Consider the following 27,857-nt stretch of genomic DNA (forward strand, 5'->3'; position numbering starts at 1 on the left):
CTGCTATTGGTGTTGAAATAATATCAATTTTTTTAATTTTTTTTCTAACATACTCTTTTCCGTCCGTGCTTTTTTTCGCTTCAAAAAACAAACGAATATCCAAATAAAAACCTATTACTTCCTTACACAGCTGTGTCCGGTGATTATTAAATATGTCATTGCTAAATAAATGTACAATACTGATAGAAGCAAGACGGCTTGTTGAAATATACATATGTTAAGCCCCTTTTTTACAAAAATTTAACGACAGCCTTGAGATTTTGTCTCCTCTCGTTGTATATCTGTACTGTAATGTTTGACAGACTGTACAGTTCAGTAGTAGTGATATAGAAGTATTACATATATGGTTAAAACGTACTTACTCACTTATTTGGCGCCTAACCGTCTAAACGGTTATGGCCGTCCAACAAGGCGCGCCAGTCGCTCCTTCGCTCCGCCAACCGGCGCCAATTGGTCACACCAACCGGCTAAAAACTTACGTAAAATTATATGTATACACACATATGCATATTTACACACGTACATACATTTGAAGCTTAAACACTCATACATCTTTTAATATTGACACATAAATATGTTAAAATGAGAATATTTACATATTTACTTTTCTATGTCGCAAAAACTGATGCTATCAGAAATATGTAAAATGTGAATATTTTTGAAATAGGAGCATCTATAATCATCACCAAATACAACCCCGTTTTCCTTTTTTGCCGACATTTTCATGCAACCTATCATTGCTTCCTGTCCACCGTGTCTAGTAATTGAATCATGGGTCTTTATAGCCTTCGTCATCCCCGCAAAATGGCAAATGTTGTTGGTGGTATCGCTACTAAAGCCATGGCCTGGCTAAATCATAAGCATGGTTTTGTATCGTTTTATTTTTGAGGATATGGTAACTTCATTTAAAAAGAGAATGCCAAAAACACAGCTTGCGTCATGATTTCAAATCAAAATATTTCAGTTATATTTTTTTGAACAAAAAGATTATAAATAAAAATTTATAGCTACAATTTTTTATTTACACATAAATTATGTTTCTTGCTTGTTGTGGTCGAGTTATAAAAACCCCTAATCTGATGGCTCTAGTGGAAATTCTTCGGTAAGTGGAATTATGTCTAAGTCTATGCACAGTTGTGGTCAGCTGAATGTTAATTATGCTCAAGCAGAGCTGGCCTCGTTCGGCAGAGAGTTTTCATTATGAGCGTTGCTCTGTGTTCCACTGCGTGAGTGCGAATCAATGTTGCGTATGGCGACGAAGTCGTCTCGTCCCCACATAAGAGTTGATTACCAGATCTCATTTATTGTTCCTGCAGGAATTTGCCGTGGTCGTAAAACCCTCCGTCATCCCCTGCGTTACGATCACTCTCATACACATACTACTTTGACAATTGTTAAGTCTTTCGAAAACAACCTAATGTTGTAAGGTTTGATAAACAACCTATAGAAGAACGCCCTTCCTTAGAATATTTTTGGAAAACGCCATATCCCATGGCCACGAGTGTATTTGGAAAAACTCGCGCATTATTGCTGGATAATTTAAACAATTCGTTTCTTTTTTAGGCGCCAAATTAGTGTTTGGGATAAGGGCAAGGCTGAAAAAGGTATATAAATTTTCTTTGCATTTTCAAAAATTGCCACACTAGCCCTCACATATTTTAATGTTTTTGGTGCATAAGCAAAAAGAAGAAATTAAAAAATTGGCTAAAGAAATTAGAGAAATGGAAAAATCTCTCAAAGCAAATATTAAAAAAATTGAAAAATTCACCCACGACAAGGAGGAAGAAGAAACGTCCAAATTTAAAAGAAAGAAAACATAAAAAAGAAGGGATTATGAAGAATGTTTATTATTTGGCCTTTACTATAGGTCAATTTTTATGCGAACATGATATTTTTAAATGTAAAAATGTATTTGTAAGAGGATATTTATAAATTTTGCAGAAATACTTCGTTTATTGTGATTGTGCTGAACGAACATAAAATAACGCAATAAATTCCTTGTAGCTGCATAAGTATAAGGTCCGGTTTTTCATAGCAATTTTAGACTCCAGTTAAAGTTGACTAAAGTTTATCCCCTGTCACTTATGTCACTTAAGCTGATATCAGCAGCAAAATTTCATGTTATAGAACTAAGTGGCAAGGTTTAACTTTCCAAGTTTTGATATTTTCCAAAAGGCATACATAGCTTTGCACCGATTTTTTTTTAAGTTTTTTGACAAGAACACACATTGCATATGGTGTATCGATGCCTGCAGAGGAATATCACCCTAATTCGGGCTGCCTGTTCGCAATTAGTTTCAAAAACACTCTTTCTCAGAATTTGGTTGAAGAACGCCTTATTTCAGAACTCTTTTTCATAAACACCATATCTCATGTGAAACTAATTCTCAGATGGGAGTTCTTGAACTGAATTCTGAAGTAGGGCAAACAGAATTTGATAAAGGTTCATTTTTGCTGAGATAAGGCGATTTCTAGATGGCAGCCATTATAAAGTGATACTCAACTCAGCAATCTATATGTTATATTGGGCATTGGGTAGGCTTTGTCTATCCGAAATTTGGTTTTATAATCTTTGAACGATTTTCAAGAAAACATGTATATAACTTTTCTTTCTACCACTATCACTCCACTTATCTATAAAAAAGTTTCCTATACAAAATTATACGCCTGAATAACACTTTCTTAAAAGGCCGGTTCCATAATGCATGAAACAGCTATAAAAAAGATCAAGCATTAAAAAATGAGAGCATACAAATTTTCTCGCCGTGACGTCACGTTTTTGACGACATGTTTCATTGCTCACGCTCACGCAGTGTTCAGACTTTATTTCAATCAGATCATTGGTCTCAACGGATGCTCATCACTGCCAGTTATAAGAAACTAATTGCGAAATTTAACTCTTTCTAACTGTTTAAAACTTATTTAAAAAAACAGGTGTTTTCGATGTCAGCTTAACACGGACTTTGCATCGCACAATTTACCAAGTTATTAAAACAAAACACTAAAAGAAAAGTTATATAATAAACTAGCAGACCCGGCAGACGTTGTTCTTATCTAAATTTGGGCTATCTGCATACATTTTAATAAGCCTTTTCCGTCTAACTCTGCCCTCGCCCCTCTACACTTTTTCCTAATCTTTGTATTCACTCCGCCCTCCATATTTTTCGCTTCATCTATCTCCATCTTCGTCTCATTCTATCTCTTTCTCAGTCTCCTTCTCCTTCTTTCTTTCTCTTCTCTCAATTTCTTCTCATTCTTCTGCATCCCTTATTGCCTGTCCCAGAGGGTGGTAAGTATTTTATTCCAGTCCCAGTCCCACTCCGAGTCTCAGTCCCAGTCCCAGTCCCAGTCCGGCTCTGGATAATATATTACTCTGTACTAAAGCACTCATCAACAGCTTTCATTTTATATCCATATTGTATAAACACTGTCTAGGCATTCACTGGCACACGTTTTGGCCTACATCTCGAGACCCTAGTCACCCAGGGGTATGAAAATTACCCTCTACTAAAGCACTCATCAACAGCTTTCATTTGTTATCCATATTCTATAAACACGTTCTAGGGGTTCCCGGGTCCACGTTTTAACCTATATCTCGAGACCCTAATCACCCAGGGGTATGAAAATTACCCTCTACTAAAGCACACATCAACAGCTTCAATTTGATAGAGATGAAGCGAAAAATACGGAGGGAGGGGTGAATACAAAGATTAGGAAAACGTGTAGAGGGGCGAGGGCAGAGTTAGACGGAAAAAGCGTATTAAAATGTATGCAGATAGACCAAATTTAGGGCAGAACAACGTCTGCCGGGTCTACTAGTATTCTATAAACACATTCTAGGGGTACTCGGGTCCACGATTCGGCCTATATCTCGAACGTCGATCACAACCAAACCTATGTAGTAACCACCACGTGAGGTTTGCGCAACGTGTGTGAACGTTTGAACAAAATCGACCAACGCATCTCTTCAAACACCGGCGACCAACTAACACACATTTTAGCCTTTCTTTTTATATATATAGATTTTTATTTTTCACACTTCACTATAATATTAAAACGAAATGCAGATTTTCGTTCCTTTTCGTCTTAAAAATTGCCCATGGAACAAATAAATACTCTCCTGAATTAAAAAAAAATGTCATATTAAACCCCGGGCCCGGTGGTAACACTACGGACTCAATCGGTCTATGTGAGGTCCTCATGGACCGGCCAGTTCAACCTAACCTAACCTAAGAGCTGTCATTTCAGTGTAGCCGCATTAAATTGGTTGCGTTTCTCCCACAAATTTTCATCCCCAAAGCAGATTCTTGCAGCGGGACTGCTCCTATCTTGCAAAGGATGGGCTTGCTGTTCGACCCCAAGGGCGCTTTAGCAGTTTTTTTTACTAACTTACTAAGATATGATTTTGATTTTGATCGTGGTTGATTTTGAAACGCCGGCCTTTGAATTGGCTTAACCGAGGTATTCGTGCGATATTTATAGGTAATCCTGGGGCTAACCTTCAACCACCAACTTATATAAATTAAAAAATAACAACAAATATTTGTTTTTAATTTTAAATTAATAAAATCTGATTTTATTTGTGATATATGTATGTATGTATGTACTTTTGCATACGCTGTAAAACTAATACTACTTATTTAGTTGTTGTGTATACTTTCAGATAATTTTATTATTGTAACAAGTTTCATATTTATGTTAAGTTACATATTTATGTAAATACTCGCATGTCTGTATGTATTTACAATATATTTATCTCTCAAGAAAATAATATACATATTTAATTTATGCTTTGATTTTATATATATTTTTGTTGCTAAAAATATTACTGTGAAAGAATATTTGTTTTTTATTTTGTTTCTATGGCAAAAAGAATTTTCAGGTTAGTTGATAAAAGTAATAATTACTCTTAAGATTGTAGCAATTTAAATTATGATTTTTATTATTTAATAACAATATAAATAGTGAAAAAAATTATATAATGATTTAACGAAACAATAAAAAAAAAATCAAATAGAGAATTCATTCTGATAAATTTGTCTAGAAGTTTTAAAACAAAAGCTTACGGATTTTTTTTTGTGTTTTTATTTGTTATATTTTTTTCCAGACAGTATTAAATTAAATATTTTTAACTGCATGGCGTTTAAAAATATCTATACAAAAAAAAAAGAACACAAAATTAGCTTAATTATAGTAAAGATGTTGATAACCAAAAAAAATTAGAACTATTTTTTATGTCTTATAACTAAATTTTTGTGTAAGATTTAAAACTAAGTTTTTCTATTTGCTATGTGTTATCAAGCAAGTTCAAAATACAGCCAATAAATGTATGTATGTTTGTATATAATAAAACTTAGGGTTCGTTAAAAAAATACTCGCCTGAATACTTTAGCGCTTTTTAAGTGCTTAATTTTTGAGAAAATATTCGCTTATAAAAAAAAGCTAAAATAAATTTTAAGTAACTTTTTATTGTGATTTATATTTTGTAACAATTATTTTTAACAGTGTATTTACTTCACTGTATGTGCGTATTTCTTTTGTGATTTTTTTACGTATAAGTTTTAATTACACTTCAGAGTTTAACAGACTAATAAGTTTTTTTATAAGTACAAAAATATTTACTATTTATATACATAAATCTGATTTTAATTTACTTATATTATTTTTCATACATATTAGCTGCAAATTTAAATGTTTTTTTTTTTTTTTTTTTCAAATAACCATTTTTATACATTTGTTTACCTCGCGTCATTTTAGACATTTTATTACGCAAAATTAATTTTTAGAATTATTTTTGCAATTTTTTATGAATTTGTTTTTGCATTATTAAAACAAAATTTTTTTATACATAATTTATTTGGCACCTTACAGTATAATTTTATACATACTTATAAGAAAAAAAAAATTATGAAGTTTGTATTTATAGAAGAGCCTTGCCTTTTTTACATATCGATTTTTAACCACAATTATTTTGTTCATATGTATAATTAGTGATACATTAAAATTTGAGCTAATTTGTTGGAACTTTTTCGTGCTTTAGTTATAATTTACAAGTTATGGCTTAAGTGCCGAAAGTGGCTTTTATAAATAACGACGTATTCAGAGCGCACTTAATTTTTAAGCAGAGCTGGGTAAATTCAATGTTATTACAGTTTTAATTACATGCTATTACGATAACAGTTATATATGTATATTACTTCTTAAAAAAATATATTATGTACTTCTCAAAGAAATTAAAAAATTATTAACATTTCAAAAATTTATTTGTTGTATCAACCATGATAAATATACATATTAGAAGGTAAAACCGTTCTCTCTTCCCGGCTGCCATAATTGCTTTTTAAATTTAAAAAAATTTAAAATCACTCTCCAAAACTTTGTGGAAATGCCAGATCCATGGCTCAATTATATGGTTGGCTCAACTCATCAGCTGATTTTATTTTTTTCATTTCACTGGTATAGGAATATGCCAAGAGGAGATGGAAAACGCAAAATGTAACCAATACATTGACAGTTATTCACTGCCGTGGTGGTAAATTTTTTATAAAAAAAAATTGTTTCACATCACAAGAATTTCAAAATTTTATGTTTTCTCTTTATTCTATTCGTCTAACACCAACACGCAGATTTTGACAATCTGAACAAAGGTATGTTGCATGGTGGAATCACCAGATGAAGTAAATAAAAAAAAGACAAAAGATATACGCTATCTGGTAGGGATGTATTTTCGACGGTCAGAAAAGGGTACAATTTTTAGCCGCTTTGAAAAAATAGGAGTAGAAAATAAATACCTTGCTACGAAAGTCATTACAGAAACTGCTTTTTTATCATATCAGTGCCACCTAATGCCAATGCAAAATTGAATACAAAGGACCAGTACGAGTTTACATTACTTTTAGGATCGAATAAAAATAAAAAATTCAATTTGGCCACTTAAACTGTGATGAGCAGTAAAACTTGATGGACGCGGCCAAAGTAAACTGACCTCAACTTCAACTGCAGTTGAAACTGTTATTGAAAAACCGGACATAAAAGAAAGATTGTATTATTCATATATGAGCCGTTTATTTTGAAAGTGGCATAAGTCATTTCATGTCGTTTATGTTCAGTGGTAATTTGTTTGTATCTCTCCTCGCCTCCAGTTTTTTAGAGTCCAATATCCAAAAGATGCACTTCTTATTATTATTTTATAATTGTAGAACCATCTATATATGCATTCGTTCAAAAATAACAATGCATTTAAGACCATGAGTTGGAAATGACTTATGCCACTTTCAAATTAAACGGCTCATATAGCACGTATGTTCGTCAGTTATTTAGCTGCACTTTTCTGCCTTTTGCGGAACTTAAATGAGGTTCGGGTTCGATGAAAAGTTTTACAGTCACATTTGGAAGTGATCGTGATACTCTCAAATTTGTTTCCATCCCTTAAAATTAATTGAAATGTTCATCTGCTTTGTTGATTTTTCGTTAAGAGTCGGGAGTAAAACATATATTATTCTTCTCTTAATCAGAAGATCCCCCAAAAACTTTTCACAGTTGAATTCATGTTGTATTACTTATGTTACCAAGTTATTATTTACCAAAATATGTCAGGGGATAGACTAGCCCAGCGGCAGTCGGCCTAGAACCAGAAGATGCTGATCCGAAGCGAGCGAATTCTAAATTACAATCCTTAAGTGTAACATTATTTTCACCTTAGTGGTATAGTTTTTAAAGCAAAACAGCAACAGTGAGTTACAATTTATTGTATATTTAGAATACCACTGTTTTAGCGAAGTATTTTCAAAATATGGTATAATAGTTACGACAATTCTGGAGTTCTTATAGGAATGAGAAAAACATTCTTTGAAAGTCTTCAGTAGCACTGTACAGGGGAAGATCCTTGGTTGAATATGACGTGAATGTAAATAGTTTGTTTTAACAAAGACCTGTCTTAATTTTTTTGGGAACAAATTACACATATGTATATAATGATAATATCAAAAATAAGGACGTATTACTTTAGCACGGCCTTATTTATGGCAGCCAACACCAAAGATACCCAAATGATGGATCTCTGAAATTAAATACAGTAAAAGTCCATCAATATTCACCTAATAGTTTATGTGAAAAAAGTACTAAAAGTGGCATGTTTTACAAATAAAAAAAAGCAACGCGTTTTCGAAGAAGAATTTAGAGCAAGAAAACTGACGGCTTACTTCACCTGGCGATTCCACCATGCGATGAGCCAACCATATAATTGAACCAAGCAAACAAGCATAAAAATTTGTGTTTGACTTTTCCAAATGCCAGATAAAAAAATTTATAAAAATCAATAGAAGAATGTTTTGAATTATTTATGTACAATTCGGATTTCTTTCAGTGTTGTGGATTTGAACTACTTGGAAACTAGTGTCTGAATTTTTCTCGCATCTTTTGGCTCGGAATATTCCTCTATAGATGGAAGAAAAGCAACGGTAATGCATGCGCTCCTCTATGAAATGTGCGTTCTTTTTCTGTGATGACTGAAAATGCGGTTTAATAACGGGGTTCATTGAGCTGCATTAACTGGAACGTACCGGATCAATATTCGGCTAAGGGCCATCATCATCGATAATATTCCCCAAAACCACCGGGCAGTGTATTTATCTCTAAAAAAAAGAAGAATTTTGATGCGATGTGTTGAAGCAGAACCTGTGATCGAACGTTGCACTCAGGAGTATTAAGTGTTCGACACTTGGTAATGGTATGCCATGAACGTAAAAGTCCGATTGTTGTGTGACCTTATACGGCAGACGTGCTTTACCGCCTTAATATTCTAAGTACCTCAACTCGTTGGTATACGATCTTCCAATCTTGCTGCTCTTCCACAATGTTTCCTAAAGTGTGGCACGAATTTTGCAATGTCAGGATGGTTATCGATCACTGCCCTAAAAATAAAAACTACTGTCCCCCTAGAAAAGAATTATTTCTGCAAAAAAAAAAAAAAAAATTTGTATTTAAAAAAAACATAATTGAAGAACGTCATTGGCCTCTCATCGGGTTTACCTTGTAATACCAACGAAAATGTGCGGAACGTACTTTAAATATATTCGGAAAATACAGTCAATTTCTTCATTTTAGACTTAACGCATTAATCAAATCCATTTTCCAATTGCAAGTTGTAATTAAATGTAATTATATTTCTGAAGTAATCATTTTAGCCCAGCTCTGTTATTATGTAATTTATTATTCAGTAACTTTTTCCCTTTATTTTTTATATACATGACCATTTTATGATAAAGTTTAGGGAATAACAAAAAGTAAAACATGTTTTAAAACAAAATTTGCCAATTTAATTTTGTTTTGGGATTTAACCATACAAAAAAGCAAATTCGAAGTGTAAACCAATCTCATCAGTAAAATCAAACTTGCTTCATTAAGCTAATATGATCTCCTTGTTATGTGTAGAAACTTGGACTTGTTGATTTCAAAACCTTAAATAATTTCGTTTTAGCTGGAGCATACTTTTGGTTGCTCACTAAGTTTTCATTTCATGTAGATTAAAAAAAACCTCACCATATTGGCTTTGTTCTTTTAAAAGCTGTATTGAGGTCTAAATTATGTGATTTAAAAAAATTTCGTTACTTTCATAAACAATGTATGTTGCTCGTTCCCTTTTACTAAAAAAAAATTTTGTCTGAGCAAATGTCGACAAAGTCAGGTATCCGGTAGTCGTTCTTGGCAGGAGATTACTCTGGAATGCCAATATAGTTAGCCGAGCGAACAAAGAAAGCAACACGCGCTGTTCTCGTGAAGTATTTCTCCGAAAGTAGTACATTGGATTTATACAGCCATTGTAGCTCCGATCTTTTCTTAAGTATCTGATTTCTTTACAAAATCTAAGCATCTCAAACAGATGCCAAAAATCCAAAGGAGCTTGGCGCTCTGATCCTCAGGAGGCACGCGACACAATGCGGCATATACATACACATTCACAGATGTTTTAAGCTTGATAGGAAAGGTTTAAGGAGTATCTTTCCGTCGAAAATGAGACTAAAGCTCTCTCTTTCCCTAGCCGAGCATTGCAGCACATGTTGAGCAGAACTGAACGAAGCCATAAGTTAAAGAAGCGAAACTGTTTCCTAGATTGCGACAAATCTACCTACCTATTGTGTAGTCGCTCCCCATAAAAACGATCCATTCCTCTTTCGGAGGAGAACTATCTCAAGTTTTTACATTATCTTAATGCGCCTAAAAGTGTGTTACTTTTATAAAAAATATTTTTAAATTTTTTGACGGCTCATAATTTCTTTCTAAAGAGTTGTTAACATTGATCAATAGTGTGCTCAGTTTATGCTCATGAGAAGTTGATTCAAGGATTATTTAAAAAAAGTTTATACAAATGCATTTACTACGCTGAAGACAAAAAGGGACATAATCTCGCAAAGCAACAGTTTCGTAGTACAGGTTTTATGACCACCTCCAAACTGGTGCTAATCGGATGCAGATCGGGAGAGTACCTACAGCATTTAAGTCTGAGCTGCATGTATTTATATCAATCAATCAAAGACAGCGACTATTTCAGAACCATTAATGACTGAACCACTTAAGAACGCGTTGAAAGGTTTGGAAAGGGGGATATTGCCATTCGTAAGACATCAAAATGTTAAAGGTATTAGTTGAAAGCACTGTGAGTGGACAGAATTAGAACTAGCGCAGTCTTCTCATACGAAAGTAGCGCCAATCGCTGCAGGGTAGTTTACATCTATAAATTTCACGGTCAATTTATTTTAGAACGAAAATGCTATCTTGAAAGAACCAACTTTATTTGTATGCATATGTTGCACGAAGCAATAAAAAATTTGTTTAAAAAAATTGAAGAAATATTTTTTATATTAAAAAAACTGTTTTGTATTTTTTAGATCTATTTATTGAAAAAAAGAAGCAAATTGCGTATGACTATGAGCTATTCTATGATTTCACACTCATTTTTTGAAATACCATTGTTTGACCTGAAGGTGGAGCTATTTCATTAACTAATTTCTAAATATTTCAATACATTTCTAAAAACTTTTTGTTCCAAAAATTACAATACACTTTTCAGATTGATTTGAAAACCACCATATATGATGAAACCATTATAACAATATATTTGTTCTGGCTAAAAGTATGCAGAACTCACCATATATTTTTGAAGTAAACTTATTTTCGGAATTTCGTAGTTTTTAAAAATTTCTAAGATTTTTTCTAGGTTTTTGTTCCGTTGTACTCAAACAGCCGATCATCGACTGGCTTTGTGGCTTTGTTCAGCTCTTCCTTTAGTTAAGTAGAAATCTGTACTGGCACAAAAATCGAATGCTGTTTACTGATAGCTGTCAATATTGGTTAAGAATAAGAATGACTGTTACCAAGAGCCAAATTCTTGACTAATGACAAGTGACAATATTATGCCATAATTACGATTGGAATCGCAGTTTTCCTTTCTTAAATTTACACCGAACCAACCGAAACAATGTTGTAAAATGTTGTTGTTGTTTTTGCAATCTAGGGCCTTTATCGCTGCGAACAAAAGCAAAATGTGGAGCACAATTTTAGGCAGACTTTCTAATATTGGGCTTGGAAATGTGTAGCAGATATAGTTCTGTTTATCTAATTGTTTTATTTTATTAGTTTAATATAATTTTCTTCGAAAATGTACGGTTTGCTGGACCGGCCTACGTACAATTTTTTTTTGTGCAGTAATATTTGGTGCAGAAGCATGTACCATGAAAACATCAGATGAAGCGGCTCGAGGAGTGTTCGAGAGAAAAGTTCTTCCAAAGATGTGTGGACCTCTACGCGTGGGCGATGGCGAGTACCGAAGAAGATTTAATGATGAACTGCACGAGCTATACGCAGATATTAGCATAGTCCAGCGAATTAAAACACAGCGACTGCGCTGGCTAGGCCGTGTTATGCGAATGAAAGACGACGCCCTGCTTAGTTTTTTTTTTATCGGAACCAGCCTATGCAAGCAGAGGAAGAGGACGTCCCCCACTCCGCTGGAATGGCCAGGTGGAAAACAATTTAAGCTCCCTTGGTGTGACCAATTAGGGCCAGTTGGCAGAGCGAAGAAGCGCGTGGCGCGCCTTATTGGACGGCCATAACCGTTTAAACGGTTAAGCGCCAATTAAATAAGTAAGTAATATTCGATATAGTAAAAGTGGTAAATTACATGTTTGGGTTGGAAGTCTGCGAAAAGCAAACCTTCGATTCAAATCGGATTTGAGGTCCTGTTTTTGTTATATTGTGTTATGGATTGTTTTCTGTCTTTGTTCTTGCAAATAATTAAAAAATTTTGCGAAACTTCGGCACGTATATCAAAACTCAGTTATCAAAATAGTTTTGTTTTATAAAGTTACTTTTAATGTATGTATATTTTAAGAGCGTAACGGCTTTGTTGCTTTTCGTTCGCATATTTTTTCTGCATATTTAAATGAGTTTTATTTTTAGAAAAGCCACCAGAACAAAAATTAGGTCTACCCTATTCCTTGGAACTGTTTGCACTAAAATTCGTAGCCTTCGAAAAATTTAGAAGTCAGTGGTTTTTACACTTGAGTCCCTGGAAATATTCATGTCGGCTCTGCTTAAAAAAAGCTGAGTTTCAATGTTTATGTGCGCCTAAAAATATACATATGTGACCCGGCCTATGAAAAGGTGGCTTATGACTAAAAAAAAAAAAAAAATAATGCAAAAGAAAAACTACTAAGAAACTGAAGAAATGCATTGTTTAGCTTTAACAGCTGTTTTTTTTTTTTTGAGTCATACGCCACCTTTTCATAGGCCGGGTCACATATATTACTCTACAAAAGAGTATTTGTTTTGTTATGTAGTTGTCTCTTTTTAATTTATTACTTAATTAATGTATTTGCTTTCTATAATAAAACCTTTTATAAGTTGAGTAAAGTTTTTGAGGTAGGGCTATTGCATTATATAACTGTTGCATATTTTTGGGCTAATAAACTTTTTTGTGTCTATATTTGCTGCATTTTAAATACTGTTTCGGCAAATATTTTTTACATTTTTGTTTTGTTTAATATATTTTCGTTCTATATTTCATTGTTTCTTTTACAAAATTTGTGACATCAACAACATGTTTAACAATTAGCAAAAAAGAGGGTAACTATTTCTAATAACAGTAAATATGTAGGTTATGTTCAACTGAAACTAACAGGAATGTCGTTTGAATAAACAAAAATCTTAACTATTATAACTTCTATAATTAAGTCGATAATAAAAAAACATGAAATCATTATACAAATGTGCGCATGCGCTTGCCTGGCCAACGCCCCAGTATAGCTACGCTCCAAATGCAACCCTGCTATAGTACGTACACAGTTTCCATTTAAAAATACTTATTATTTTGAATACTTCAGTTTCTTTTCGCCTACTTTTCTTACAAAAATGTTGCTTTCCATTACGCAAAGCTTAGCTCGTCAAACGTTTGCTCGCCATTTCCTGCAATTTTTGCAAAGCCAATGTTTTATTGATTTCTACCAAATCGCGATTGTATTTAGCCGCTTGCAGTTGAACTTCGAGTATTTTCATGCGCATCAAATGTTCTTTGCTTTGCATTTCCATGAAAACGCGCATTTCCGGCGTTGTACTAGCGGCAATACTCAGCGCATTCATACCATTGATGCTACTGTTCAGCTGCACTGGTGCTGTGTGTACGCTGGATGGTGCAACAACAGCGCCATTTATCGATAAATCATGCAGCACTTCTTGGCCATTGGCGCCGCTACCGCTCGAACTGCGCGGACGCTTTACCAACGGCTGATCATCGTTTGCTGACAATTGTTGCTGTTGCTGCTGTTGATTGTGTTGTTGTTGTTGCGTATTGTGTTGTTGCGCCGCAGCGGCAGCAAAATTATTTTGTAAAGCTGCTGCAGCAGCAGCGGCAGCTGAGGGAAATTGTCCAGTACGCAATGCATTCAATGCTTCTAATGTGGCGGAGATATTGTTCATGTTAAAGGTAGGCTGGAAGGCGCCCATATCACCGGTTGTGCCAGGTGGTGGTGCGCCACCGTTGGCACCATTCTGTGTGAGAAAACTGGAATTGGCGTGATCACTGCCTGTCGCCAAGTTACCAGCGGGACTATGTAGGCTGTTCGCACGTTCAAGGTCATGCGCGCCCAATCGGCTGACATTTGGCGAGGAGGCGGAGAGACGACGTTCACCTTGCGCTTCATTGTGGTTGTTGGTATCGTTGAATGTCTCACTGGTCTCTTCTTTGATGTCGACGTCGCAGAGCTCTTGCGGTGGTGTACGGCTGCTGTAAAGAGAAAAGAAAAAACATGTATTGATCTCCAACGAGTAGTGTGATAAGTTTTTAAACTATTCAACATAGGGTTTGGGCTTACTCATCCATATCGTGGTCATCTTCGCCATTTTGTTCATCCTCGCGGTATTCGTAATCCTCTTCGAGCGCCAACGGTATTTTCGAGTAATCAATGCCATCTAAAGCTTCTGATTTACACGCTTTCTTTGCTTCTTGCATGAAATCCCACACTTCGAATGTAAATGGTGATGGCTTCTTGCGATCGGCAACGTCTGCACCAAATCTGGCCAAACGATTGTTGTAATCCAAAATTTCGTTACGCGTGCAAGCTGAAAGCCAAAAAAGTTGTGCCTTAAACAGTTGAGCGAAAATTCAAATTAAATCAGCTAAAACTAAATAAAGCAAATGCTAGTACGATTTATTTTGACGATTTAGACGGATTAATTTTTTAGACAAATCATTTAAGTAAAAACTACTTTACAAAACTCATCTACTTGCTTTTTCAGTATTCGGGTGAAGAACGCCCTACCTCTGGATTTTGTTTTAAAACCAGTAATCTCAGCTGAAAATATCATGAATTTACATTAAGATTGAACTAAATTTTAAATACTTTCTGACAGGGGAAAAAAACCTGAGCGCGAATTTTTGCAAAATATCTTGAAATAGGGCGTTTTCAATCATATGCAAAAATAAGGGTTTGGTGACTTTTATCGATGTTCTCCTGTAATAGACTGCAAAACAGAACCAATGATATGACCACATTTAACCTTCTAGGTCATCAAATCTCCTCTTTCCCTGCGGAAGGTTAGAAGATCGCCAGTTAAAAAAAAAAGGATTCGCAATGGGTAGGTGAGGTTGAAAATAGTGTTGGAGAAGATATGAATTGTGCTGGCAATTCCTTGTGGTTCCGCTGCACAATCACGTGACAACATATTCCTCGTTTGATGAAATTAATTTGAATTTCCCCTTAAGTGCTCTGATAATGTGTGTTCAATTCTATATCTTTCGGAAAAAATATCAGCAAAAAGTAAAGTATGGAGGAGTAAGCGATCGTGCCCTGTGCTTACCGGGCTAAGTATCCAACTATAAGGAGCGATACGGCTGTCAAGCAGCAGGTGGCACAGCTCCTAGAAAGCTTCTATTTGCCAAGAGGACGAAGCTATTTTATAAAATAGGTCCTGGTTTTTGTTAGGGTTTTTCAGTTTGGTCGTAAAACAAACTTCTGGTAACACTACGGACTCATTCATTCACTACTAGGTACTTCATTCAGTCCTTATAGACCGGCCAATTCAACCTAACCTAATATTCACGGGCCTTGAATCCACAACATTCGGTGCGGTAAGCGAAAACGCTATCACCACACTACGGCGGCTGCCGTGTTAAGTAATAATTTTGCCTTAAATACCCTTCAAGGATTCCTTCAATACTAATATCCCTCAAAGATATCTCAGATATGACATATATGGGTTTCAACATGAAAGGTGGATTTTGTCTTGTGCTTTACTATAGCGTGATAAAATCAAACTGTTTGTTGCTTGTACTAGAGGTTTACGTCAATCCCTTTATCGGCGCCGGCGGCGTAGGCTCTATTATATACTGGTGGCAGCGGCGTGGGCGGTGCGCTGGAGTACGCCGGTCTTCTTAGTTTAAAAAGCTTATTATTTAAAAAAATAATATTTAAGAAAGGTTTTGTTTGTATATATGTATTTAAGGAAATCAACGTGTTGGCCATTTCGGAAAGATCCGGGTTTTTTTGCCTCAAGATCTTGCAGACCGTTCAAAAATTTTCAGGAGTAGCTCCTTGCGGAGGGATCGTCCCTCGTTCGCTTACTGCAGAGAGGCTTCCAACCTAACCCCGGTCTTTAGAATTGGTACTGCTGCGTCTGCTGAAAAGAGATAGAGATACATGAAATGGTCACACCTTTGTCTGCATATCTCGCGCAAAGCGTAGTTTCACCTGGGGTTAACTCCTAATAATCGTCGCGAACAAATTGTCTTTAAATCATTTGCGGCTCCTTGGCGGTCACGCACAAAGGCGACTTACGGTTGCTATTAGTGGACTATTAATACTCATGAATCTCTTGGCACAGGGCTCCCCAGTTTTTCGGCTGTTTTTAAGAGCTACAATTCTCTTAGCTCTTAATTTTAAAAGCTACAATTCCCGATGTGCGAACAGTACATCTCTTTAATTGTAATGTGGAACCAACGCCTCTAACACCCCTCTCATTATGGTCCACCCCTGTTGAAACTACAAGTTTCTTGGACTCCCGTTAGAGGATATTGATGACAATTAGTGATCGGTCGCACCTATTGGGTGGGGTGAAGCACTGCTACAACAACAACAACAACATGTGCGAACAGTAGCAATCCCGACCACCACCAGGCCTCCTGACCCTCACACCATATGTCAGCACAGAAGCTGTAGGACTGCGACTTAGAACTTATACATTCGTCGGCGTCACTTTCCTAGAAGCTCTAGGTGTAGCTTCGAAGACTTTCCAACGGATGCTTTTGTCGCGCTATGCTGCAGAACTACACCACAGAAACACCTTGAAACGTTAGGGAGTAACTATTAGGACAAGGATGCCGCCCTCGAAATCATAAGCAGTTTAAGTGGATGTCATTGCGTAACTCATCGTATAATCCTCGACGCATTTACATAATTAAAATTCTACAAGGACCCTGGATACAATTTTTAAAATGTAGACCAAAATTTGCAGACGTTTGTGTTCACAACATTGATTTCAATAGTGGTCGATATTTGAGAATAAAAGTCGGTCGATTTTAAGTTGAAAGATGTTAACTGCTGTTTTCCGGCCTTATGATATAAGAGATTATTATGGATGACCGCGTATCTTCAGATTTCAGACTAGTTCGACTGTCTACTACGTTAGGGTAGTAGCACTCACGGTCATTAGTTCGATTGCTTTGGGAAAGCTTTTTCTTCACCACTTTGAGTGTTCTTGCGAAGGACAAAGCCTCACCTTGTAAATATATGTGCCTAGGTATTCACATTTGTAAAAGGAGCCGTAACGTTTAGGTGATATTTAAACTTGGTTGATAGGCTATAAACAATGTGATTCACTCCAAGGGACTAGTTTTGGATAGGGCCACCAACTTTAGGAAATGTCAAACCGGGAGACTTGGGTGTTGAAGGATGAAGTGTGAAAATCAAAATTAACATTTCAAACGCTATTGTATAGTTTCGCAAATAAACAGCAGATGTTTGAATGTAAGCCCAAGTGATTTTTCAAACCCTTATACGTACATATATCCTCAACTTAAGTATGAGGTAAGAATAATTTCAAAGGAGAACCTACTAAAGGATTTTGCATCACTGAGTTCGCTTATTCTTTCAGTCAATCGCAATATAAAATTTTTTTAAAAATCTGCACCTTTTTGGGTATTTTGCTTTTTTAACAACTTGAGAACAATTTGAAAACATGTTCGCCTTGGGTCACTATTTGAATTCATTGTTCATTATTAATTTTTTGAAAAACATATGTAAAGTGAGCAAATAAATTTATTATATAACTTTTCTTTTAGTGTTTTGTTTTAATAACTTATTGAGTAGGGTGATGAAAAGTCCGAGTTAAGCTGACATCGAAAACGGCTGTTTTTTTAATAACTTTTGAACAGTTAGAAAGAATTAAATTTCGTAATTAGTTTCTTATAACTGGCAGTGATGCGCATCCCTTGATACCACTTTCGACTATATCCGACCAATTTTCGACATGAACAATAAATGGCCTAAATAGTCTTAAACGAGTAGAAAATATAGTAACGCGCCGAAAGCCGAACGCCGCCGCCGTGCCGATATTTTCGATATTCGGCGGCGGCGGCGTTTATCGGCAGCGTATATCTCTAGCTTGTACCGCGCTGCTTTTATAGTCTCAGTGAGCCTCGTTCACCTGTTTCTCCTAAGGTTTAGACTTTTCACGAACATGCCTTCTGGAACATTTTTATCTCATACTTGGTTATTTAGCTATATATACATGTATATCTGTAGCTTATGATTTTCTTCTAGCTATGTGCGTGTGTATGTGTGAGTAACAGCTTCTGCTCTTAGCTGATGATAACATGATGTGTGATTGTTTCTCTTTGTTCTTCGCTTCAAGCTGCTGGTTATGTGTGCGGAATATTCTTCATTGCCTTCTATATATGTGTGTAAATGCTGTCGTTGTATTTATTTACCAACAGCATAGTGATGTTAGAAATGCTAATATTCGCCACAATATGTATGGGCAGAGGAAGAATTGCGATAGAGAATGCCGCTCACTTCCCTTAATTTTCGGTGTTTAATCAAAAAATGTCTAAAAAATGAGATTCGGGATCTATAAAAAGTGTCCCTTGCTATAAACACTTTCTAAACGGAAATTCTTATTGATGAAGTATGTTAAGAAAAAAATCTTATACGGTGTAAATAACACCACCTCCCCGAAATGACGATTTTAGTGCCTTTCTGAATTCAAAGCTATGAACAGCAAACGGTCCTCATATTTTTCCAACATACATAGTTTATACAAGCTACTTATCCATAAGTTAAATTAAACATGTTTGAGATAAAGTTTAATTTGTTAAGTTTATTACCTTTCATGCGCCGCCATTGTTCCTTCAGCCGGTTGCAAGTCCGATCTGTACCAAATTGACTTGAAAATTTCTGATGTATTATCTTCCAAGCTTTATTCTTCACAGCCGTCAGTCCAGCATCGAGTCGTTTATTTTCAATAATTCTCATATCTTTTCGACATAAATCGAGTAAAAACTTTTTCTCCTGATGATTCCAATTCTGTGTGCGTTCACGCTTTTTGTACATATTCATGGCTGGACTATTCATATACTGTTGCATTTCTGAAAAAAAAGTTTTACATATATTAATTGACAATTAGCGTTCATTTGCAGAAGTTTTTAGCTCAGAGTCAGAAGATAAATTACCGTTCTTCAAGTGGTCCCAAGAATATTATTAAGCATATTGTGCTAATTGACCCTGCGGTCTTCTGATGACGACTACTTCAAACGCTTATCGGACTACGATTTAAGGGCCTTTGCCTGAATTGTTTAGACTCTTTCTGGGGAAGGTACCGAAGCGAGGTTATTTCGGCTGCTTCATGTCTTCGTGAAATCAAAGGCTGATATCACCGTCATAGAAGAAGCACGATGGACGTGGGAAGGCAGAAGGACATTAGGACCTTGCGACGGCCACCACAGTAGCAATATGGGCAGAAGCACAATTTGAAGCCAATTTGTGGGTTTTGTGGTGGGAAAGAGACTTCGCCGCCGAGCATTATCGTTCAAGGATGTGTACATTATAAATGCAAAATTTTACTTGAGTAGGAACCTGCCATTAATGGTCTATCCCCACGGTGCTAAAAAAACCAAACGGGTATTATTATATAAATTACCATACCAAATACGGCTTTCAATAGATTGCAAAGGAATAAGCAAACACAATCTACCTTGATGAAGTACGAAGCCTGTCCTCAACCTCTGTCATTTTGTGGGTACTGACATCTGGTTAGGAGTGTTCGAGAGAGAAGCAGAGAAAGAGGGCGTCCCCGATATGCGACGACTGCCCTCACCATGACATCAAAATCTCCTTTGGCGCCTTCACCACCAGGTTTGGCATGGGAGGGGTCTTTGGTCATACAGTTGGAAAAATCAGCCCCCACGATGTAACATATCCTAATGCGTTGAGGTTGACTGCAGTGCCAGGTTTCAGACAAAAAGGTATACTGTTTTGCCTCCTGCTCGAAGAGTACGAAACCAAATCGATCACGTAGTGATTTACGACAGGCATGTATGGCATTAGCGTCATGGAAGTGCTCACGCTACAAGGTCCTTATATATTTGGACCACTACTTTGGTGCAGTCAACATAAGCACATATGTATGTATGTACATCTGTGCAAGGAAGAAAATCAAATAAGTGATAGAAGGAAAGTTTTTCGCAACAGACTGCTAACGTTTAATCCTCTCGGCTCCCACACCTGCGCACTGAGAGCAGACTTCGACCTAATTATGCAGCCGAGTAGTGGGGGTGAACTCTTACGATAGGATGGGAAATATCGCGCTACCCCGGGAAAAATGATGCGCTTCGTATGAACGCAGCAATGCGTGGTGGAGCGTGACGCGATGAAGGGGAGTGACGACTACAAAATAATAAATAATAAAAACAAGGCGCGCTATATCTCCGAGGAGATTCAGATCGACATTCTCTTCCAATTTGCACTGTTAAAATATTTTTTAATTTTTCTTACAAATTGCGGGAATTTTTGCTGAGAAGCTTTTCATGGCAGAAATACGCTTGTGGCGTTTGTAAGTCACTGGGATGACACCACTTAGAAAATATTTTTCTAAGGATTTTGACGTTGCTTTTTACGAGCCTGGATCCCATGCTACCGCGATATTAAGGAGACGACTATTTAGAAGACAAAACGTGAGGCAGAACGGTTTGTGTGCGAGTGGCATCAGATGTTGACTGATAGATATAATGCGGGGGCAGGGCAAGTAAGAAACTGAAATTTTACTCAATTTTGCCATAACATTACAAAAGCTCTTACCTCCTTTTATATCGACTCCTTCAAGTAAACTGTGATTACTGTTTTGCCAATTAACGGCGATTTTCATGAAAGCCTCCAGATCGGTGGCTGAATACTGTTTATTAACCTGAAAAGAATAAAAAAATTATATCAGGCATGAGCGATTATACAATGAACAGTTTTAAAAACTAAATAAGTATTAAAACAAGTAAGGAGGTCTAAGTTCGGGTGAAACCCAGCTGTGCACTTGAAACTTTGTTGTTGTTTGCTTTGTGTGGTTAATAGCGTTATAAGGCTGCGCAATAATGCACATATGTAACAAAAAAAGGGCGGGTCATGCCCATTTTCAAATTTTTTTTAAGCTTTGTCTTAGCTCAACCATACCACTACTGGGGTAGAAAATCAGTCAAATGTGAGTTATTGCAAGATTTGTTAAGAAAAGTGGGCGTGGTCTTTAACCAATTTCAATCTAATAGGTTAGGTCAGGTTAGGTTGGAGTGGCCACCAGTGCGAGCACCAGTGCACTTAGACCCAAAAGGTCCCATTGTGAAACCACGTGGATGTCTCTCCTACTCAAATCAACAGGTCGATTCAGTAAATGTTAGGAATTTCTTAGGTTCCAAATTAGCCAGATCACAAAGATCGTCAAAGAAGGGAGATCCCAGAGATGTCTTCCTCTTTCGCCAAAGCACAGGACAGTCGCACAGAAAATGCTTTACTGTTTCTATCTCCTCTTCGCCTTTGCAGCTCCTGCAGTAATCATTATAAGGAGCACCCAGCAGTTGTACATGCTTCCCGATTGGTATGTGGCCGGTTATAAGTCCAAACACCAGAGATATGTCCCCCTTCCAAGCAGGAAGCGTTCCATTCAGGCTACACAGGTTGGTGTGGTAGCACGATTCGAGATTGTTCCATCTTAAACCCGCTTCCCTAAGGAAAATTCCTTTCAAAGTGAGCTTACAGCTTAAGTGAGCTTGAATCTAATATCTTTAACGACTTTTGATTTACGGCTCGTTAAACTGGCAAATTTTCTTCTTCTAAATCTGGGTGCTACCAAATTAAAATTTGTGAATTGAAATTTATGTTTTACGTCATAAAACAAATCTACCTACTAAATTTCATTGGCTTAGCGGTATTCGTTTTTGTATTATCTAATTTTTTCTAAATTATCGATATCGAAAAAGTGGGCGTGGTTATTTCCGATTTCGCTCATTTTCAATACCAATCTATTCTGGCTCCAGATAAGCTCATATACATTTGGTGAAGATATCTCAATATTTGTTCAAGTTATCGTGTTTACGGACGGACGGATATGGCTTAGTGAAATTATTTTCGATACTGACGATTTTGATGAATGTATTCCTTTGTACCTGTACAACCAACGGATATCCATTCAATACTCTGTTTACAAGTACAGCTGGGTATAAAGTTTTAAATATAAAAATTCGACTTACATAGTCTATGTTTCTGGACTATATTAAGGCTGGAAAAATTAAAGACTTATAATAACTCAATTTTGGGTTTCCAAGTTCATTACGACGATGGAGAATCAATGTTGTTCGAATACTACCCCCTTCCATATACCGATCGAAAATGTCGAGTCAAAGGTTAGTCCAAATGTTTTAGAGTTATCATCATGATCAACATTTTCATTATCCCATTTCGTGAAAATAGAATTTTCGAATGAGATTTGGCAGGAAAAAAAAAATAGGTACTAAAAGTTTACCACCCTAATGCACATTCTTGATTACCAATTAACTGTCATGGCGATCGCACAACTACCTACTATACAAGAATCTCATAAATAAAATAGCAACCAGATCACTTTGTTAGAATCATTCTAAGTGCTTTTAGAAAAAATTACTTAAAGCTGATTGGTTAGTTTGTTTAGAGATTGAATTTATTTACGCATATTTGTTATAAGTATTGCTACATACATAATATAGCGGCCATTTTGTGTACGAATAATAATTTATTTTATACTTCAATGCGTTCATGATAATTTTTAACAGCTTCCATTAACTGGAACATATTTCAAATGATTATTTTTTTGGAGAATTCAAAAGAAAATGGAAACAAAATGAAATAATCTCACAGAATTGAATGACTTTGAAAGTGAAGAAATTAAAAACGAAACAGAGAACACTTGAAAGTAATAAAATATGAACATATAATGCTTGACATTCTTACATATGAGTGTAGTTATTTGTAAATATTTTCATATGTAATTTTTTTTTGAGGGCTACAATGACACTCAATTATTTGAATAAACACAATTGTCTCATTCAATAATTTTGATTCTTTTCATCTTTTATCCATTAAGCAGCGCGAATAAAGTTGTTAAGACTTGACGGTTTGCGCGATTAGTTGATTGGCGACGTGACTGACAGGCGCGTCGATGTGAATGGCCTAAAATAAGCTTGAATAAAAATTTAGTGAATTTTGTTGGTACTCTTCCTCTTAGTTGGCACACCGTAATCGTGGGTGTTAGCTTATTATTGCGGTTTATCAAGAAAGCTCAAGTTCAGTTTTCGCACCGTATTTTGTCGAATGTCAATTTTTAAATCAAAATAGTATATTAATAATGCTTTCACATGTCTGCCGATGCGTTTCCGCTACGAGAATCGGTCTAGCGGGTTCATGTTCCACCCTAGGCTCTAAAACGCTCAATCGCCAGTGATTTGTATGTGCAATATTTTAGGTTAGGACCGAACAACGGCTCATTAAGTTAATTCTGATTCAACGCCTCATAGGAATAGATGAGTCGCATTACCAGATCCGACTTTTTTGTGGCAGTATTATTTGACGGTCTAGTGTTTGCCCTTTTTGTGCAAAAGATTTTCCATCCGTGATCGTAAGCGACCATGTATATTTTCAGCATTGTAGTCAGCTGACAAAAAATACAAAAAAAAAAAAAAAAAAACAAATACAAGGAAAACTGCAAACTAACATACAGGTATGAGCAGTATAGCCAACCGTGGATGGCTTCAGTTTTAGATCAGATTCCTCGAGTTCTATACCCTACATTTAGAGGCGAATTATCTATAAAGCATCGAGTCATTTTTTTTTCGTGTGAACCAAAATCCTTATCAAATAAGAGCATTCATTCACTTCAGTGAGTGATAGTGGACCTGAATGCCTTTATGAAATTTTTATTATTTTATAGGGGTGATTGAGAATGTGAGAGACTGCGAAGCAAAGTGTCACGGCGCCTTACATAATCTGACCCTTAAACTTCCCTCAAATTTACTGTACAAGTCTATCGATAGAAATTGGGGTATAACTTCGAAGACTTGTATGGACTGTATTACACTCAGCCAACTCTACAGACTGTGCGGTTTCTTCAAAGTGAAGGTCGCCATCCACTGATGCCTTGGAATAAAACGAGTTTACGGCGGGCTGCTTAAAATGCTTAAAGGGCAGTTATAGTCATCCTCTTTTTTTGTAAATAACGTCAAGGAGTTTTACCCCCATTGAATGTTTCATGATTGTATTTGAAGCGTATGGTAAATATAATTATTTCAGTCTATACTTATGTATATTTAGGATGATACCACGTACACGTATTAGGTTCAATGTGGTGTGCACTAGCTCGTCTGATGCTTGAAGATGGTTTTAGATGCTTTATAGTTTTAAAGAAAGGCGTTCACCGTGGTTTCATAATACCTACTTATGGGTACAATCCGGATCTTGTTATGGAGAAATCTCTTGCCTGAGTAGTCTAGCTTTATGAATTCCGCGATTGGTCCATTCACGCCCATATATAGTAGGTACACGATTACGGCTTACGCTTATACTTTGCATAATGGAAGGAAGCCCTTCCATGTCAATTTCGCTGTTTTTAAGGTTATAGCGTAGGGTGGTGTCTCGATGGAGTTACTTGTGGATGATGCTTGTTGGAGAATTAGAAGCACTATGTATGTGCAGATTATTTGTAATGTGCGTATCTAGAAGCCTTTCAAGGCTCTTGAGAAAAGGGATCTAAGAACCTGAAGTCCTTTGGATTGGTGTCCATTACACTTAAAGAAATCCCGCTTATAAAATCAACAAAAATGGGGTATAAAATGATCGCAATATGGTTAATTAAACCGGAATTTTTGTTAAGAGCACACATTTGTTTAGTAATTTCAACAGAAAAGAAACTGTTGGTCTCAAGTTAACAATATTCTGTAAAAATGACATATTCGCATTCAAACATACTAACTTTTCTGTTAAAATAACTGTTTTGATTGGACATTCCAACAGCAAACAACTTTCAATATTAAACATTTTTTTAAAGAAACTTAAGTTCGCGTCGCTCAATACATTGTTCTTATAACCATGGTGCTGTAGAAATCTGTTTTATCAATAGCCCTTCACTATTATTCTTACGTAGACGAAAATCTGTTTTAACACTTTTCATTGGTATTCATAGGCTGACATTAATAACAGAGCTAAAATTTACGTATCATGATTTTTTTTGTCGATTGTTGAACCTGTCAATTCGGGCTTTGTTTACAAAATAAGTGTGATATCTTATCCACCCACTGCCTGTCAGAATGTTCAAGATGGCTACGTTTTAGCTTTTTGACAGGATGTTCAATATAACTTTCTTCAACGGGAGACGGAAAGAAAAAGGGATAAGACCGCGATAGTAAATTTAAAAATCAGGTATGGAATCCTAATGGAATGGAGTGGAATCATGGATCCAAAACTGTTCACATATTTCATTAATTCGACACACAATTTCGGAGATATTGTGACTTAAAAAACGGCATTTGATCACGGATCGTATGTGACGTTTCTCCTAGGTGATCGGTTATATTTTAGGGGTGTGCGAATATTCGAGATTTCGAAATATTCGAACCGAATTAAATCGAATTATTCGCTCCGAGATTCGATCCGAATATTCGAATAGCTCGAACTATGCGAATGCCTCCAATTATTCGAATAGTTTGAATAATTCAAATAAATGCATGTTTTTACATTTTTGGCGATCATTTTCGGGAAGATTTTAGGTAAAGAAAATTATTAATTTCATAGAATTAGTAGTTCCAAATAACTTCATTAACATTTCCAAATGAGGTCGATATTGATATTATAGAATGTATTACTTGACTCATAAAGTTATTTCTATGCTACAGTAATAATCTAGAAATAAATCTCTTATTATAATTAGAAATGTTTATTAGTTTATCATTTACTACATTGTTCGAAATATTATTAATAATTGTAAAAACCAATGTTAATTAAAAAATATATTCATTTAATTCTATTTTACAAGATCACTACTATAAAATAGTCAATTTTAGATTTAGATTTTTTAAATAATTCGAATTGTTCGTGTTTTCAAATTCCTCGAATCTTTCGAACTATTCGGATAGTTCGAATCATTCGATATTCCACTAGAAATTTCGATGTTAATTATACAACCCACCATTTGCTTTTTGACTGGCTCATTGCTCTTAACCACATTTGTAAAATTCAGCAAATCACTTTACAAATCTTGATTTTTTTTTTTATTTTGGTGGTATTGGATTTTTTCGGTTTTTTGCAACTTAATGATATTTTTCTATTTTTTGCTTGTATTTTAAATCGTTTTTGAAGGGGATTAATGCTTTTTTCAAGTTTGTTACTTTTTTTTATTTAATGCTTCAAGAAATATTTTATAAAGCATTGATGACTGGTTTATTTAGAGCAGCTGCCTGCCCAGTTTTTTTTGTACAAATATCATATATTCGGTACACGCGTGCATTGATCTTTCTACTTTCTACCCTGCTTTGGCAGTTTTCACCCTTTTGCATCTCCTTTAATAACACTTTCTTAATTGTTCATAAATATTTACGAAATTTATTTTTCATTGAAATAAATTGATTTAAAATTCTTTTAGTGCCTCAAACATTATGGCGGACACTCCGTCAGCAAGCTAGCCAGATATTCCATTTTAGCATAAGAACTTAATCGATTATTGGGTGATTTGTGTACTGACAGTTAAGCTTTTAGATACCCTTTACGCCACGCAGCATACACCATATGGAGTTGTGTGTTATTGTTAATACTTACATAGGGTAAACGCACTATTACCCGGACAGTGTTAGTGTCCGGACACTGGCATTTTTTTGTCATTAATGGGATAATAACGTATAAACAAAACACAATCGCAATTCTGTATATTTCTTAGGTATCCTAACAAAATTTCAGTTACATCAAATTTATAGGTACGCGTCATTTTAGGGGCTGAAGTCTAAGAATACAGTTCTAATGCCGATTTGGCAAAAACAAAAAAATAGTGGGAGCGCTTTTAAAAAGTAAGACAATAAAGGATTATAGAATATAATTAGTTACCTCTTTTGGAAATATAATAAACTTTGGTTTTATAAATAAAAAAACAAATTCATAAAATGTTTCGCCTAAATCATGCGCTCAGATAATGAAACCAAAATTTAGTACGATTTTCATATTCCGGACAACTTGCCCGGTTACTGAAAACATGAGAGAAACGAACAATTAGCATTATAATACTCTTAAATTATGTCTTCTATGGTGTGCAAAGAGATACATTACTGTTTGTCTTATTTTTTCAGTATTCGTACAGGATTTTTTAAGGTCGAACATTTCTGTCCGGATACTGAGGCTAAATGTAAGTTTCAGTGTCCGGATACCTTTCTTTTGTATAAAATTTGTGTTTTTTATCCGAATTTATGTGCTCCTTTTATATTAGTTTCAAAAAATGTATATATAGACCTTGGCGCAGTCTTTAGGGGACTAAGGAAAGGTTTGCATCACCTATTTTTTGAGCGATCGACCGCTGTCTGTTCCGTTATAGTTCTCACTTTCCTGGTACTACGAACAAGTATTCTGCCATCAAAAAATCTAAGCAATATATGAATGTGGATTGCAGAAAATTGTGTATTTATCAGCACAACCATTTTAATTACAATTCTCTGCTAGAGAACATAGAATATGGGGAGAACAGTTTCAGAAACAGCATAGTTTCCGGAGAGATAACTCCACAACGCATGTCATGACAGAAGTAATAGACACGGTAAAGAAGCC

General features: G+C 35.6%; 1 protein-coding gene across 9 annotated transcripts in view; it reads right to left on the reverse strand.

Moving 5' to 3' along the window:
* Positions 1–4,746: 4,746 nt before the first annotated feature.
* apt (apontic) overlaps positions 4,747–27,857 on the reverse strand; it is a 183,128-nt gene continuing 160,017 nt past the window's right edge. For 7 of the 9 annotated variants that reach the window (XM_067776363.1, XM_067776361.1, XM_067776365.1 and 4 more), the window contains 4 exons: positions 20,844–20,949; positions 18,875–19,135; positions 14,367–14,613; positions 4,748–14,278 (listed from right to left, as the gene is read on the reverse strand). In XM_067776363.1, coding sequence (XP_067632464.1) covers positions 13,432–14,278; positions 14,367–14,613; positions 18,875–19,135; positions 20,844–20,949 — 1,461 coding nt within the window. In that variant the 3' untranslated portion in view covers positions 4,748–13,431. Of the gene's footprint in view, positions 14,279–14,366; positions 14,614–18,874; positions 19,136–20,843; positions 20,950–27,857 lie in introns of all 9 variants that reach the window. The other 2 variants (XM_067776368.1, XM_067776369.1) reach the window with 2 other exon arrangements.

This window comes from Eurosta solidaginis, chromosome 3, assembly GCF_040869045.1.
Source record: "Eurosta solidaginis isolate ZX-2024a chromosome 3, ASM4086904v1, whole genome shotgun sequence".
NCBI lineage: Eukaryota > Metazoa > Arthropoda > Insecta > Diptera > Tephritidae > Eurosta > Eurosta solidaginis.